Source organism: Triturus cristatus, chromosome 7, assembly GCF_964204655.1.
Source record: "Triturus cristatus chromosome 7, aTriCri1.1, whole genome shotgun sequence".
NCBI classification, from domain to species: domain Eukaryota; kingdom Metazoa; phylum Chordata; class Amphibia; order Caudata; family Salamandridae; genus Triturus; species Triturus cristatus.
The window spans coordinates 1,689,683,812-1,689,697,913 of NC_140590.1; the positions used below are offsets into that span (position 1 = coordinate 1,689,683,812).

Genomic DNA, 14,102 nt, shown 5'->3' on the forward strand with positions numbered 1-14,102 from the left:
TCCCAGAGATGTTGCTGGTTACAAGGATTATTAGTTTCAGTCACTCTGTGTTCTTGTCAGATTTATGGCCACAAGATGAGGGAGTGCATTTACAGATTGACGGGGTTTTGACCAGGCACAGCTGACTCTTGTCCTGGTGACTTTTGTAGTATCTGGAAAAACAACAACACATTTTGTTGAACTAGTGCTAGGCAGAGGTACATTGTGTGACTGTGTTGTTACAGCCGTCAAAAGTCAGAATAGACATAATATAGTGAAAATAGAAAATGGTACATCACTTTTGCTTGTGCACATGCTGGAGTCTGTATTCTCCTTTTATCCACTTGGTTTTGAGGACAGGTCATTTCATTCATGTTGTTTTGGTATGGTTCATTTACTTTATATTTGTTCTTTTGTTTCCCTTAGATATTACTCGTCTCCATTCTACCTCTCTCTGGATGAGGCAGTGATGCCTTCCACATTGAACTACATGTTACTAAGCAGGTGAGAATGTCTTACAAACCAACATCTTATTGTTCCTTCTTGTTTGTGTGTTGCTGCAGTGAGGGGCGGGGTGCCAAGGAGAACCACTGTGATTCAAAGGTAGTAAAACTGCCCCGCCTAGGTTGTTGATCTGCCCTTCTAATCCTAACCTTTTCTTGTTAGTTCTTAAAATTCTGTTCTCAGGTGTGATTTAGAAGTTCACCCATCCTTTGGTTGTTTTTTGTTGTTGCAGTTTTTCTATAATGGGAACACCCAAAGACATTAGAGTGCTTTATGTAAACACCAGATTACATTGTACATGTCTTCTTATGCGTGGGGAGATTAGGTGATTTGCTTAGACCCAAAGAATGTAGAGCCAAGGCCAGGACTTGAACCAGGGTCCCCAGTTCCAAGGTTGTGAATCTGACAGTTAGGGCCACATGTACCCCATCCGTCCATCACTTTGTACTTTTCAACTGCAGTCAGCCATAAACCCAGGCACCTGCCGCATGGGGACCTCAGTGACCCCCAATTCCACAGCTGCTAAAGTATCGGACACGCTGCTCCGGATGTATACAATGTACAGACCTGGGGCACTTCATGAGAGTTGAGGAGGCATTCTAGGGCAGTATGTGGAGAGGAGGGCAATTCATGATTGCTGAGGGGGGAATTCATGGGATCTGCTGGGGCAGTTCTTTAACACACATGGGACATTCTGGCGTGTTGGGAGCCAACCCATGAGCCTCAGAGTAATCCACAAGACGGGACCGGGTTTCACTGCTGCGAAGTTTACTTGGTTTGTTCCCACGCGACAGCTGGGATCTTCCAATGGGGGGAAATGTTGTGGTTCCCAGAATCAAAAGTAGTAGATGGGGTGAGAGAGCTTTCTCCTTATGCACTACAAATGTATGGAACTCTTTGCCAGTGTAGATCAAAACAGTAGATAGGCACATCTTGTTTAGAAAATATATCAAGGCCTGGCTCTTCTCTTTAGAGACGTCCTTGTTTGGTTTGAGTAGCGATTTCCCTTATAAGTTGTCTTTTATGTAGCGCCAAGACTCCGCTGGGTAATAAGTGTGCTCTATAAGTATTTTTCCATTTTATTTTATTTCCGGACTCAAATTTATTGAGTCTGGAAGCATCAGTTTACCGGGTGCGGCTGTGCACCTGGTAAAACCACAGGTATAGGGGGCTGGGGGCTGTAAGGGGATGGACAGCTTGGCCCCTGCCTGGCCGCCCCATCAACATAGAGGGTACAGACAGTGCTCCCCACCCAAAGATTTCTAAGTCTCCCTAGCCATAAAGGCGCCCATCATTCCTGGACTCGCACTGGCCTTGGGATCAGTGAATCAGGTTCCAGCAGAAGGGACATCTTAAGGATTTTGGGGGTCCTGGGCCAAACGTATTTTGGGGGCCCCTGTTTGGAACAGTTCTGCATGTATGAGCCAATTTCAGCTCTTTCATCCCCTGTATGGCCAGGTCACTGACAGTTCACAGGCAGTTCACAGGCACACTCGTCTAAATTCTAAATGTTTTTACATCTAATATTCAGGGGTAGTGACTATGGGCTAGATGCATCAAGCATTTTTTGCCTTCGCAAATGGCCTATTTGCAGAATCGGCTGTTTGCGAACGTAAAAAAATAATTTTCTGATGCAGCAAACCCTATTTTGCGATTCGGTAACCTGTTACCGAATCGCAAAATGGGTTTGCTACTAGGAAGGAGCATGTTTAGGACTTCCCTTCCTAATACCGAATCGCATTAATATGCATGAATGTTTTGCAACCGAAATGCGGTCGCAAAACATTCGCATTTTACCACCTACTTCAAGTAGGTGGTTACCAATTCGCAAATGGGAAGGGGTCCCCAAGGGACCCTTTACCCTTTGTGAATATCTGTAAATGCATCCCACGGACCACTCCCTGCTCTTAGAAAATGAAAGGAAAAGTTTTCATTTTCTCTTTTGTAAAGCATCCCATTTTCCTTTATTTAAAAGCAATCACGGACATGGTGGTCTGCTGACCCCAGCAGCCCACCATCCCTGTGATTTTTGCGATTCCTAGGGGGTCGCAAATTGCAACGTACTTCATTAATATTCATGAGGTAGGTCATTTGCAATCCCCTAGGAATCGCAGAAAGTGTTAGACACAATTTCATGCACTCCATTTTGTGATTTTCTAATTGCGAATCGCAATAATTCGCAATTAGGAATTCGTAAACTGGATCGTTGATGCATCTGGCCCTATGTTTTCAATATTGTAACACAGCAGCAGGTCACTAGTATTACCACAAAAAATCTCTGTGACACTCTCCCATTTCTCATATGCAAGGTTAGGTTTAGACCTAAAATAAACTTTTTAACGTTTGTTGCATGAAACATAAACACAACATTTCGCTGCAAAATGTCTGTAATAGACTCTCACACATCACCCACTTTAAAAATAAATGAAAGGAAAACTGTCTCTTAAACAATCTGGTTAAGAATTCTACAAGGGCATCAGCCTCTGCAGAATAGAGCTGCAGGGGGTCCCCTGAAAGGCTGGGGCCCGCTTTGCCCGTGCCTTAAAATGCCTCTGTCCAGCAGGTTATTCCGCATTCCAGGGGCTTTAACTCATAATCCCAGTTAACTCACGGGTAGCTGCCACCCGGGATCTGTAATCCTGGTATCTCCCCATGGAGTTAATGGGACACTGCCAATGAGGGCCTACGTGGGGAAATATCTGGGCACTGGAAAAAGTAAACTCACGAGCACCGAGTTGGTAATTCACAAACACTGAAAGGGGCATTCACGAACTTTGAAGGTATAAGCGACCAGGAGGGCAGTTCACTGGTGTAGGTGGGGGCAGTTCATGAGCTGAAAGAAAGGGGAATAACTGATGAACACTGACAAGTGAGGAGGCAATTGATGAATAGAGGATGGAGGGCGGGTCATGAGTGCTAAGTATGGCAAGGGGTGACCCCTAAGGAGGCAAGAAATTAGGACTGAGGATTTATTTTATGAGTTAGGGGACATTTCTGAGGAGTAGGTGAAATTATTTTTCATCGTAGGTGAATTCTTGCTGAATCGGAAGGCATTCTATCATCACAGGCCACTCCATGTTGAGCACAACAGAGCGTTTATGAGACGTTAGAGGGATAATCCATATCTGTCTCCCCCTAGGGCAAATACGTCTCTAAATTATTGTATTGGAAACAAACAATGTTGAGGTGACCTCTGACCTCTGCTCTCGTAGTAGCAGGGCGTGGCAACAGCAGCTCCCGTGACCAGCTTATTCACTCGACAATAAGGGCTCACTTCAACTCAAAAAGCATGAGGGAAGGGAGACAGGGGCGTGACGCAGACCCCTTCAAGGGAGGCGTTGAACCCAAGGTCAACAAATATCTGGGAGACTCTGGAACTTCTCATCACGTTCTGCAGGGGGTCCCTTCAGTTGTTTACGTCATGCCACCGAGGAAAGGGGCTATGTGCAAATACCCCTCGTGGCGTAACGTCCGCAGCCCATTCTGTTTTCGCATCTAGGCGCTCCCTGGGCCGTGTCCGGCCTTCCAGGCACAAGGAAGCAGAAGTGTGGGCCGAAGTGCCAGGCAACATGGCGCAAGTCCTTCCCCGCATTAACGTCTCTTTCTGCTTCCTGCTCTGCTCAGCCTCTCTGCCCGCCTCGCCCTCCCTGGCAGCGCCGAAGAGCGCTCGAAGAGAAGATGTTAAAATAGCCCGGATCTCCCTCCGAGCAGTCAGTTTCCGATAGAGACGTCTCTGTCTCTCCTCACTGGGTGCAACAGCGTAATCACATTTGCCTGGCTCCGCACTTCCCCTTTTGTGGCTTTGGTCGGCAGACACCCGGGGTGTTTTTGTACGTGTGTTACTTCTCTTCTGTGTTTTTTTTTGTTGTGAGCCTCGAGCGCATCGGCTCTTGCGTCTGAAGAGGGGAGCTAGAAAACAGAAGTAGTGGCTAGAGGAGGGCAGGCGGCGCTCCGCACGCGGCTCACTTCGCGAGAGGCCGGTGTGCCGTTGTATAGCAGGGGGCACCAGAGAAAGAGACACACCGTTTTTGCCAACTGTCTCAAGAGGTGTTTCCTTTTCCGTCTCAAAGGTGACTTCACGCCAGTGGAACACAGCGGCAGGTGCTTTTCGACGTTGTCCGCCTACGTCATCCCAGAGGCGCCCCGGAAAGCTCTCTTCGTTGCAGGATGGTGAGGTAAGACTGATGCAGTCGTGGGCTGTGGGGCACTGCTGGTGTTTGTGGGAGAAGAAACAGCCTTGATGTGAAGGTCGCAGTTTCAACAAGGTTCTGGTTGACTCAGGGGACACCCTGTCCGCGTTGCGGCATCAGAGCTGATGTAGTGTTGTTTCCGATCGTTGAGCTGTCTCCCAGAGATAGGCCTTGGTCTCCATTGTAGGCCTATCGACCCTTAGGGCCTGCCTCGCTCCTACCAGAATGCTTTTTGATCAGAAGTTTGTCCAGCGGACAGGGTGGCGGCCTCATATGATGAACCGGACGCTAGACAGCAGGTGCACCAGTTGTGAGACTGTCTTGATTCACGAGATGGGGTTCTTGACTGGGTAGCACTTTGAAGAGGCAGTCTCATACACACTGGAAATATTCTTCCCCACTGGTAGGCCTTCTCCGCTGTGCTCAGACGGTTCTGGCCATGGCGGCCGTAGTCCATCCCTGGACTGTGGGCCTCTCCAATCTGCCAGTGGTAGACAGTCTTACTATGCGGAAGGCACTCTAGCAGGACGAGACGCGGTCTCAACTCACGGTGGGCAGCAGGTTTACACGCCGGATGGTTGCCTCGTCTTCTGCAGGGGGTCCCTCTCGCTGGGAGAGGTTCACACTTCCTTGAGGTGGGCGGCTCTGATTTAGGGCGAGTGAGCATTTGATAGACCAAGTCCAGCACCCAAAGCGTCTTTCCTGCATCCATGCAGTGTGAGTACAACCGGTCCTGGAGAACAGGAGCTAAAAAAGAATCAATAAACATATTATAGCAGTTTCATCTAAGGTTTGTCAACGGGCAAAAGGAAATGGTTTTGCAACGGGCAGCATCAGAAATGTTGCCACCCTGGCGCGTTTCAAGTTGGGTTGCCTGTGAAGGGGCCGTCAGGTGCCGCATGTCGCAATACATTTCAAAACTCCCGCTGACCTCTTTAAGCAAACATTTTGGATTGCCTATTGTTGATGAATGTTAGAATCAGGACTAGTGGAAGAGAACCGCTCTTTTCCTCTATCTGAAGGGCCCTTCTCAGGCAAAACCCCAGCACGGAATGTTGACTTTCAGGATATGAGGCCCCAAAATTTCCGACATTACCCAACCAGGCCTGGACAGATGACTCGCATATGGAAGATGTTTCCTTTGCAGGGTGGCACAGACTTTACAGACATGAAATGCTGCCCCCGCTTTCAGTTAGCCCTTGTGCAGGGTAGGGTATGGGCATAAAGCTGTAGGTGCATGAATCCAGGGCCCAGCCAGCCTTGCCCTCTGGGACATGTAACAAAGGTAGAAGCCCAGAGCCCTCTCACCTGCCCTTCCAAGGCATGCTGCCATACAACTGCAACAAATGCAGTGTACAACCAGACCGTCCCTCTCAGCCGCTCCATATGCATGGAACCCAAGGGCCCACATAGCCGAGCCTTGCCAGCTACCCTACCACCTAGATACAAGGAATCTAGCGCCTAGTTAGCCTTTTCCTCTCAGAAATGAGCCTTCTCACCCTGTCCTTCCAAGGCATGCTGCCGTACAAATGCAAAGAATACGGTACACAATCAACCCGTCCCTCTCCACAGATGCAGGGAAACCAGCGCTCACAGGGTGTATCCCTACCAGTCATGCTCCCATGTAGATACAAGGAATCTAATGCCCAAGCAGCCTTTCTTCCCCACGCATGGTAGTGACTAGGAACACAGGTTCTACTCAACCTCTCACTCCCGAGTAGACGCTCATAAAAATACAGGGGACCCCAGGATCCTACCCCGTTGTCCCTTCCAGACTGGAACTGTATAGATACATGGAAGCCGGTGGTGTCTCAGTCTCCTCTTCTCACTCATGGTGCCACACTGGTGCATGGAATCAGAGGGTGTTCCTGCATGCTGCTATCTGACATGCCGTAACACAGATACAAAAAATCAAGAAACATAGGACGCCTCCTCTTTCAGGCATACTTCCATACTGATGCAGGGACTCAAAGGCAGTCCCGGCTTCTGCCTCCGAGGCACGCTGCCACTGAGGTGTATGGAACCTATCTCTCTCCGGCATGCTAACATACAAATGCAGGGTCCTATTAATATGTCTCAGCACTCTTATTTAAAAGACCATGGTATTATTCAATTGTAATCATACTACACAGAACCCATGAAGTTCAAAGAACAATTTCAATAATACAAATTCTTCCTTAGGTGTATTTGGATTTTTTTCTTCTCTTTATTCATGTTCTCAGTCTTCTTCCATCAAAATTAAGAACGTCCGTAGCCAACGCGTTTCGTCCAAAATAACTTCTTCAGGGCTTCATTATAGAGCTGTTTTGGTTGAAGAAAGCGATTGCAACTTTGTTTCATCTATTTTCATGAGAGAAGCTTATGTCTTGGATCCTGTAGTAAATGGTTGTTTTTACGAAGAGTCATTTTAGAATTGAATGTCGTCAATTTTATGTTTCTTATGGCATTTGAGGAGTGAGATGTCTCCAAGGCATAGTAACGGGAAACAGCATGCACCACGATGTGCAGGGTCCAACCAGCTTGTTCTCAGCATACATTACAGCAACACAGATATAGTGAATGCAGAGACACAGCAAGCGTGCCCCTGCCAGTCATGCTGCCATACAAAAATACTTGCTGCCCAATAGTTACAGGCAATGCAGGCCCCAACAAGCCTGACCATCTCAAACACCCTACCGTACAGATTTGGGGGGATTCGGTCCCATCCAGGCTGGTGCTCCCAGAAATTAAACTGTATAGATATAGGGAATCCAGGACAGATCCCCTCCCAGCCATGCTTGCATATATACGGAGAACCTAGGTATTTTTTTTCTTTTCCTCCAGGAAGCTGTTGTATAGATGCAGTGAGTCTGGCGACGGCCAACATAGAACTTCAAGCTCACTATCGTACAGTTAAAGACTTGTGAAATTGATCATTGAGCAATGTGACATCCTTCACCCTACAGAGGAGAACTTCAGCAGTTGTCTTCTTCATCGAGTGTTATGCAGTTTTTCAAGGGATTGTCTTCTGCACAATGTTTGACAGTGTGTCAATTAAGTTCCTTGGTCATTTCTTGGCTAACCATTCATTAAGAAATGTGGGCTTCTGCAAACAATGATGATTATTTAGGTATTTGACATAGCACCAGGTTAGTTTGTAAGAGGAGCCAAATAGGTTTTTCTAATGTACAAATCTATATGTTTTGTGTCAGAAAACTTTTACCAACTCCTATAAGGGATTGTGACTGTAGATCCATTTGCAGTTTTGAAGTGGCGTGTCTTAGGCGTCATATCTAAATTGCAAATCGGTGTCCTATGTATCAGTGGTCGCAAACCATTGAAAAATTACCGACCCTCCCAAGTTGGGATAGTAGCCCTTTTGGCAAAAGGGAAGGATCTGTTTTGGTCCACTTCCCCTATGTGAATGTCCAAAAAAGTTTCAGGAGGAGTAGCCAGTACTCCAGGATACCACTGTCAACTTTCAAAAAAACTTTAAAAAAAAAAAGAAAACTTTATTTAAAAGAAGGGAAAATAGCAAAGGCGCTGCGCTTTGAATTAAGAAATATCCTATAGCTGTCAAAAGCAAAACAAACGTCCAGATGTGAATCAGAAGACTAGGAAATATAATAAAAATCATGTCTTTATTATGAATGGGTACTTAAAACCTCTACAATATACAAAAAAAACACACTATAAAAATAGACAGAACTTAGATGGTATAAAAAAAAAAATTAAAAATAAATTCATGAAATGCCAAATTGGATTTCAAGTGCCTTCAGATACTAGCATCAAGGCTAGGATATATAGAATAGCTGCTAGATCTCTTCTCAAAATCTGTCTGACTTCTGCAGAGAAACCTGTCTCCAAATTGTTTTTTTTCTCTCTCTGAACACCATTACATACTTTTGGAGCAGTTCTATAGGATAAATGTCCTATTTTTCTAATGAATGCTTGAAAGTTACATAAAATAATCCTTGAAGTAGATAACACAACCTTACTTCCAGCTGTGGGCCAATTCATTCATCGACCCTCAACGCCCCAAAATGAGCTGTATTCCCGGGGAGAAGTAATGTGTTTGTTCCTGGAAGTTCCTTCAGTTTGCAGATTGCAGATTTTGGCCCCGCATGGTATTTCAAGTAATGTTATCTATGATCATTTGCCATTATCACATGCGCTGAGGCGAGGCAAAGATGCAATGTACACCATGCTCAAGGGTTGCATATGCCCCTTGCTATACCCCCAAAATACAAATTCTTGTCTTGCAATCACTTTACAAGACCTACATTTATCTCTACATTGTTCAATCTTAGAGCTAAATCTATAACAACATTGTAGTCTGCAATCGTTTTCCATTCCAGAAAGGGATACTGTATTACTTGTTAGTTATGGAACCCTTTTTTTAAATACTATTAAGAATATCCAAAATAAAAAATAGCTGGTTATTTTTAACAGCTACAAAACCAGTATTTCCCGGTTGCAAAACCAGCACTTCCTCTGGCTTAACCGACCTCTAGCACAGCCCCAAACTAAAGATGCTGATTTTAGAAATGATTCTGTGGCAAATGGGGGAAGAGGGTGAGACTCAAACTGTACGCTACTTGACTACAGTTTGATAAGCCCGCTTGACCCAGACGCTCAAATGGTTGAAGAGCCGAAAGGGACCTCCAGATCTTCGCTGGTACTCATGTTCTTTGTTGCTATCTTTGGGTTAAATCCACTAAAAAGTCAAAAAGCCAGTTGAGTATTCTATACAGTACCACAAGACCTCTGATCCTTCAGTAGCGGCACCAGTCAAAGCTGGACTCTCATGCCATGAAATGGAAGGGTCTTCCCAGAGAGGCCCCAGCCTCAGTATGACGTTTGAAACGATTCAGGTTGATGCTTGTATCTGTTTTATTTGACAGCCTTTCTTCCTTTCTGTATTGTTTAAGAATCTGGCAGATATAACACAATTATATATTAAATTAATAGTTTATTATCTGTCATCTATATTTATAATGCAAATTTTACACAAAACCTCGCAAGTATAACCCCCCAAAAAGAAATGCTACTATTGATTTTTAGGATAGAATAAAACTCTCCTCAAAATATATATTGACATATTTTCCCGTGTAAATATTTGAATTCCACAATGATTCAATTACCAGGTCCGTGTTATCAATTGAATTGTTACTTAAATATCCTGTAATAAAAACACCCAGAGACACTTTTAGGTACTTAGAGGTAAGCTTTTTATGAGTTTCAGATTTACCCACCAGAATGGCAGTATCTGCCAACTCTAACCGGCTGTGGCTTATATAGCCACTCCCTTAAATGCTGAAAGGTCTTTACATGACTATGGGATTTACAATGATACCTATATAGTGAGTATTCTGTGGTCTTTCAGAGTTTCTGTGATTACGTATGTTTGTTTACATAAAACTGCAGGATAATTTGCACCCTTTTTAAAATACACAATATGCCAGTTTGCAGGAGTATTAAACAAGTTGTTTTATTAAATAAATTTCACTTGCTCTTGTTAGACTTTTGGTGATTCTGTGTTTTTTTAATTTTTTTATTTCTCAGTTTCAAATAGTGAACCAATAATATATAAAGGGGCAGAGAGAGAAAAAAAAAATATATATTACCTGCTGGCGATCGCCAGTAGGTAGTTATAGTTAAGATCAAAGTTTCCATAGGAAATGCGTTTTTTGTTTTGTCAATAACTTTGGAACTGATTGACAAATTTTCACAACATTTTCATAAAACTTCCCCATTTTGGTTCAGCTGCTGTGTTTTCCTATGCTATATCTATGGGGAGTTTTCATTTCTTGTTCATGACGACAGCCCAGACCGCTAAACAGAATTAGACCAAATTTGGCAGACGGCTAGATGTTGGTCCACAAAGCGTGCTTTTTGTGATTTGGTGTAAATCCGTTCAGTAGTTTCAGAGATATTTAAGTTTTAAAAATTTAGATATCTGGGAGCCCAACAGCCAACTGAAACCCTACTGAAATTTCATTGGCTGCCAACACTTCAACCAGGAAGTGTTGGCAGCCATCTTGGGACTCGGCTTGAAGCCAAGTCCCAGTAAAAAATGAGGAAAAGGAATAAGGATAAGGTTGGGGGTCCTCACAGGGACCCCTCCAGGGTATAAAAGCATTCTAAAAAAAAAAATGTGCTCCGGTTTTGCTGGTGCATGTTAGCAGCTCCCCTATGTGTAAAAGCAATGCCGGCTCAGGCAGGAGGCAGCAGGGACCATGGGGGCCTTCAGACCCTGCGGTTCCCAGCGTTTAAAAAGTGGGTGCCTTGGGAGAGGCCAGGGCACCCACACCACAGGCCGGGCCCAGGGGGATGGGGTCCCCAGGGCCAAAATTGGGCCGGGAGGAGGGCTGCGCCTCACCCATTGAAAAAAGGCTTGGCCACTGGGGATGGGGTCCAAGGGCCTGAAAATGTCCCAGGGAAGGGGAGCCACACAGCTTAAAAATAAAAAATTAAAACTCGAAAAAAACAAAACTTCCGGCATGTCACCAGAGGCCACGCGACATGAACCACCACTCTGTAAACGCATCTCCTGGCGCAGTGGTGGTTGGGAAATGAAGTCCCCTTAGATATTGAGGGTCCTTGGGGTCCAGGAAACCCTTCTCTTACCTCCAATAAGTGCCAGGCAGTGAGATTGTGGAGAGGACTTGGAGGCCACGCCCCCTTTCTCCACCACTGTGCAAACGCGCCTCCTGGGGCGCTGCGCTTTCGTGAATGAGTTCCACTTTGATCCTGATGCCTCAGTACTAAAATGGACTTCTCTCCCCAGCCAGTAGTGTGCTAGGAGGTGTGTTTGCATAGTGGTAGAGCAAGGGGGCATGGCCTCTAATGACTTCTCAGCAATCCATCTGTATGGGTGGGGTAGTTGATCCCCAGGGACCCACACGAGCCAAGGGGACTACATCCCCCAAGTAGGAGTGCACCAGGAGGTGCATTTGCAAAGTGGTTAAGAACGGGCGTGGCCTCCAAAAACCTCTCAGCAAACCCATTGTGTGGGACTTACTGGTGGTAACAGGAGGGGTAGTTGGCCCCCAAGCACTCTCAATAGCCAAGGGGAGTTCATCCCCTACTAGTAGTGCATCAGGAGGCACGCATGCAGAGTGGTGGAGAAAGGGGGCATGGCCTCTAACAACCTCTCAGCAAGCCTGCTGTGTGGGACTTACTGGAGGTAACAGGAGAGTGAGTTGTCCCCCAAGGACATCCTTGGGAGCCAACACCCCCTCCTGTTACCTCTGGTAAGTCCTACACAGTGGGATTCCTAAGAGGACTTTGGAGCCCATACCCCCTTTCTCCACCACTCTGCAAATGCACCTCCTGGCGCACTACTGGTTGGGGAATGAAGTCCACTTTACTCCTGAGGGACCTTGGGGGCCACAAAGCCCTCCTGGTACCACCTGTAAGTCATACACAGCGGGATTCCTGAGAGCTGGTCAGAGGCCCATCCCCTTTCTCCACAACTGTGCAAACGTGACTACAACTTAAAAAAATACAGAAATTCACTGAAAAAAACAAAGGTTACAGGGACGTTCTAGTTAAGAATTAGTAATTAAAAAACAGAAATTCACTGAAACAACCAAAGGTTAGAGGGACGTTATAGTTAGGAATTAGCTTTTAAAAAACCTTTGAAATTCACAGAAGAAACCAAAGTTTACAGGGACGTTAAAGTTAGGCTCAGGTTTCACTAGTACAAAACCAGTGAAATTCAGCTGTTATAGTTAGTGAGTGAACTATAACTGGCACCCCTGCAATGCACTGCTTATGACCTCACATTTTACATCACTCATGACATGGTCAGTGACATCCCTGATGACCTCTGAAATGGCATCATCCACAGAATCTCTGATGCACCGATTCACACCCCATATAACCTTTCATAAACCCACTCCAACTTCCACACTACCATTCTCAAACTCATTCATATACCCATGCCAGTCCTTTCACAGCCACTCACTGATTTATAGATCAAGACACACATCAACTCACTTACCCATACAGCCACTCATACATCCACTCACTCACTAATACAACCACTGACATATCCACTCATACACCCATACAGTCACTCAGACATGGAGTCATTCACCCATAGAGCTACTCACTCACCCATAGTCTATCACACAGCCACGTACTCACCCATACAGTTACACACACACACTCACTTACTCATACAGATACTAACACATACTCATTCACCTATACAGTCACTGTCACAAGCACACACTCGCCAATACAGCCACTCTCACATTCACTCATTCCCCCATACTGTCAGTCACATACCCCATCACTCACCTATGCTGCCTTTCAACCTACCAAGTCATTCACCCGTATACCATTGACACATGCACTCACTCATGAACACAGCCATACACACACTCACCCATACATCCCCTCACACATGCACTCACTAACCTGTACAGCAACTGACTCACTGACTTACTCATCCATAAGACATCACACATCCCCTCACCCACCCACACAGACACTCAGAGAGGTACTCAGACAACCAATCACTCACCCATACAGAAATGTACAAACCCACAGACACACCATACTGCCAGTTATACACCAACTGACAGACAGATACAGGCATTCACATAACCACTCACTTACCCATATATTCACTTAGATATCTAATCACTCATTATACAGTCAGTCATGCAACCACTGAATCATCCAAACTGGAACTCATACACCCCCGGATTCACCAATACACCTTGGAATATATATTTAACGCTCATAACCTTTTGAAAAACACTCATGGTCACTGGATGTTGTCAACATTGATGTCATCAGTGATGTCATGTGAGATGTCATCAGTGATGTCACTGACCAGGTCATGAGTGATGTAATATGTGAGGTCATAAGCAGTGCATTGTGGGCGCGTGGGTTATAGTAAGCTCACTAACTATAACAGCTGAATTTCACTGGTTTTGTACGAGTGAAACCTGAGCCTAACTATAACGTCCTTGAAACCTTTGGTTTTGTCTGTGAATATATATATATATAAATATCCAGAGCACTCCACCCGCCACTGGCAATTCTGGTTGTTGAGTAGAATGTAGCACGGATCACAGAGTAAGTGCTTATAATTTATTTAATTCCACTGAGTTACAAGGCAGCCATGACGCGTTTCATCCCCGGAGGGTCTTGATCACATGACACGCATACCAGTCAACACGTGATTTTTATCTCGTTTTTGTACCCTAAATTTAAAGTGACATGTGCATCGAAAATGTAGCTGTCAACATAGACAAAATACTACTCGTTTTCCACCGTTGCAGGCACCTTCCAATATGAACCTTTACTGATGTCCTATCTGCACATTCAATGATTGTTGTACATTGATGTTCTGTGATAGACATAGCTGCATAGAGAACTCATGGTTTCAATACCCCTACTTATCGACAGATTCGCTTAGTTCACAATAAA

At 45.2% G+C, this 14,102-nt stretch overlaps 1 protein-coding gene across 6 annotated transcripts in view; it reads left to right on the forward strand.

Moving 5' to 3' along the window:
• Positions 1 to 14,102, forward strand: part of LOC146812763 (tyrosine-protein phosphatase non-receptor type 6-like) — a 302,600-nt gene that overhangs the window by 67,260 nt on the left and 221,238 nt on the right. For 4 of the 6 annotated variants that reach the window (XM_085619862.1, XM_085619864.1, XM_085619861.1 and 1 more), the window contains exon 2: positions 406 to 483. In XM_085619862.1, the coding sequence (XP_085475988.1) occupies positions 449 to 483 (35 nt within the window). In that variant the 5' untranslated portion in view covers positions 406 to 448. Of the gene's footprint in view, positions 1 to 405; positions 484 to 4,553; positions 4,659 to 14,102 lie in introns of all 6 variants that reach the window. The other 2 variants (XM_085619866.1, XM_085619865.1) reach the window with 1 other exon arrangement.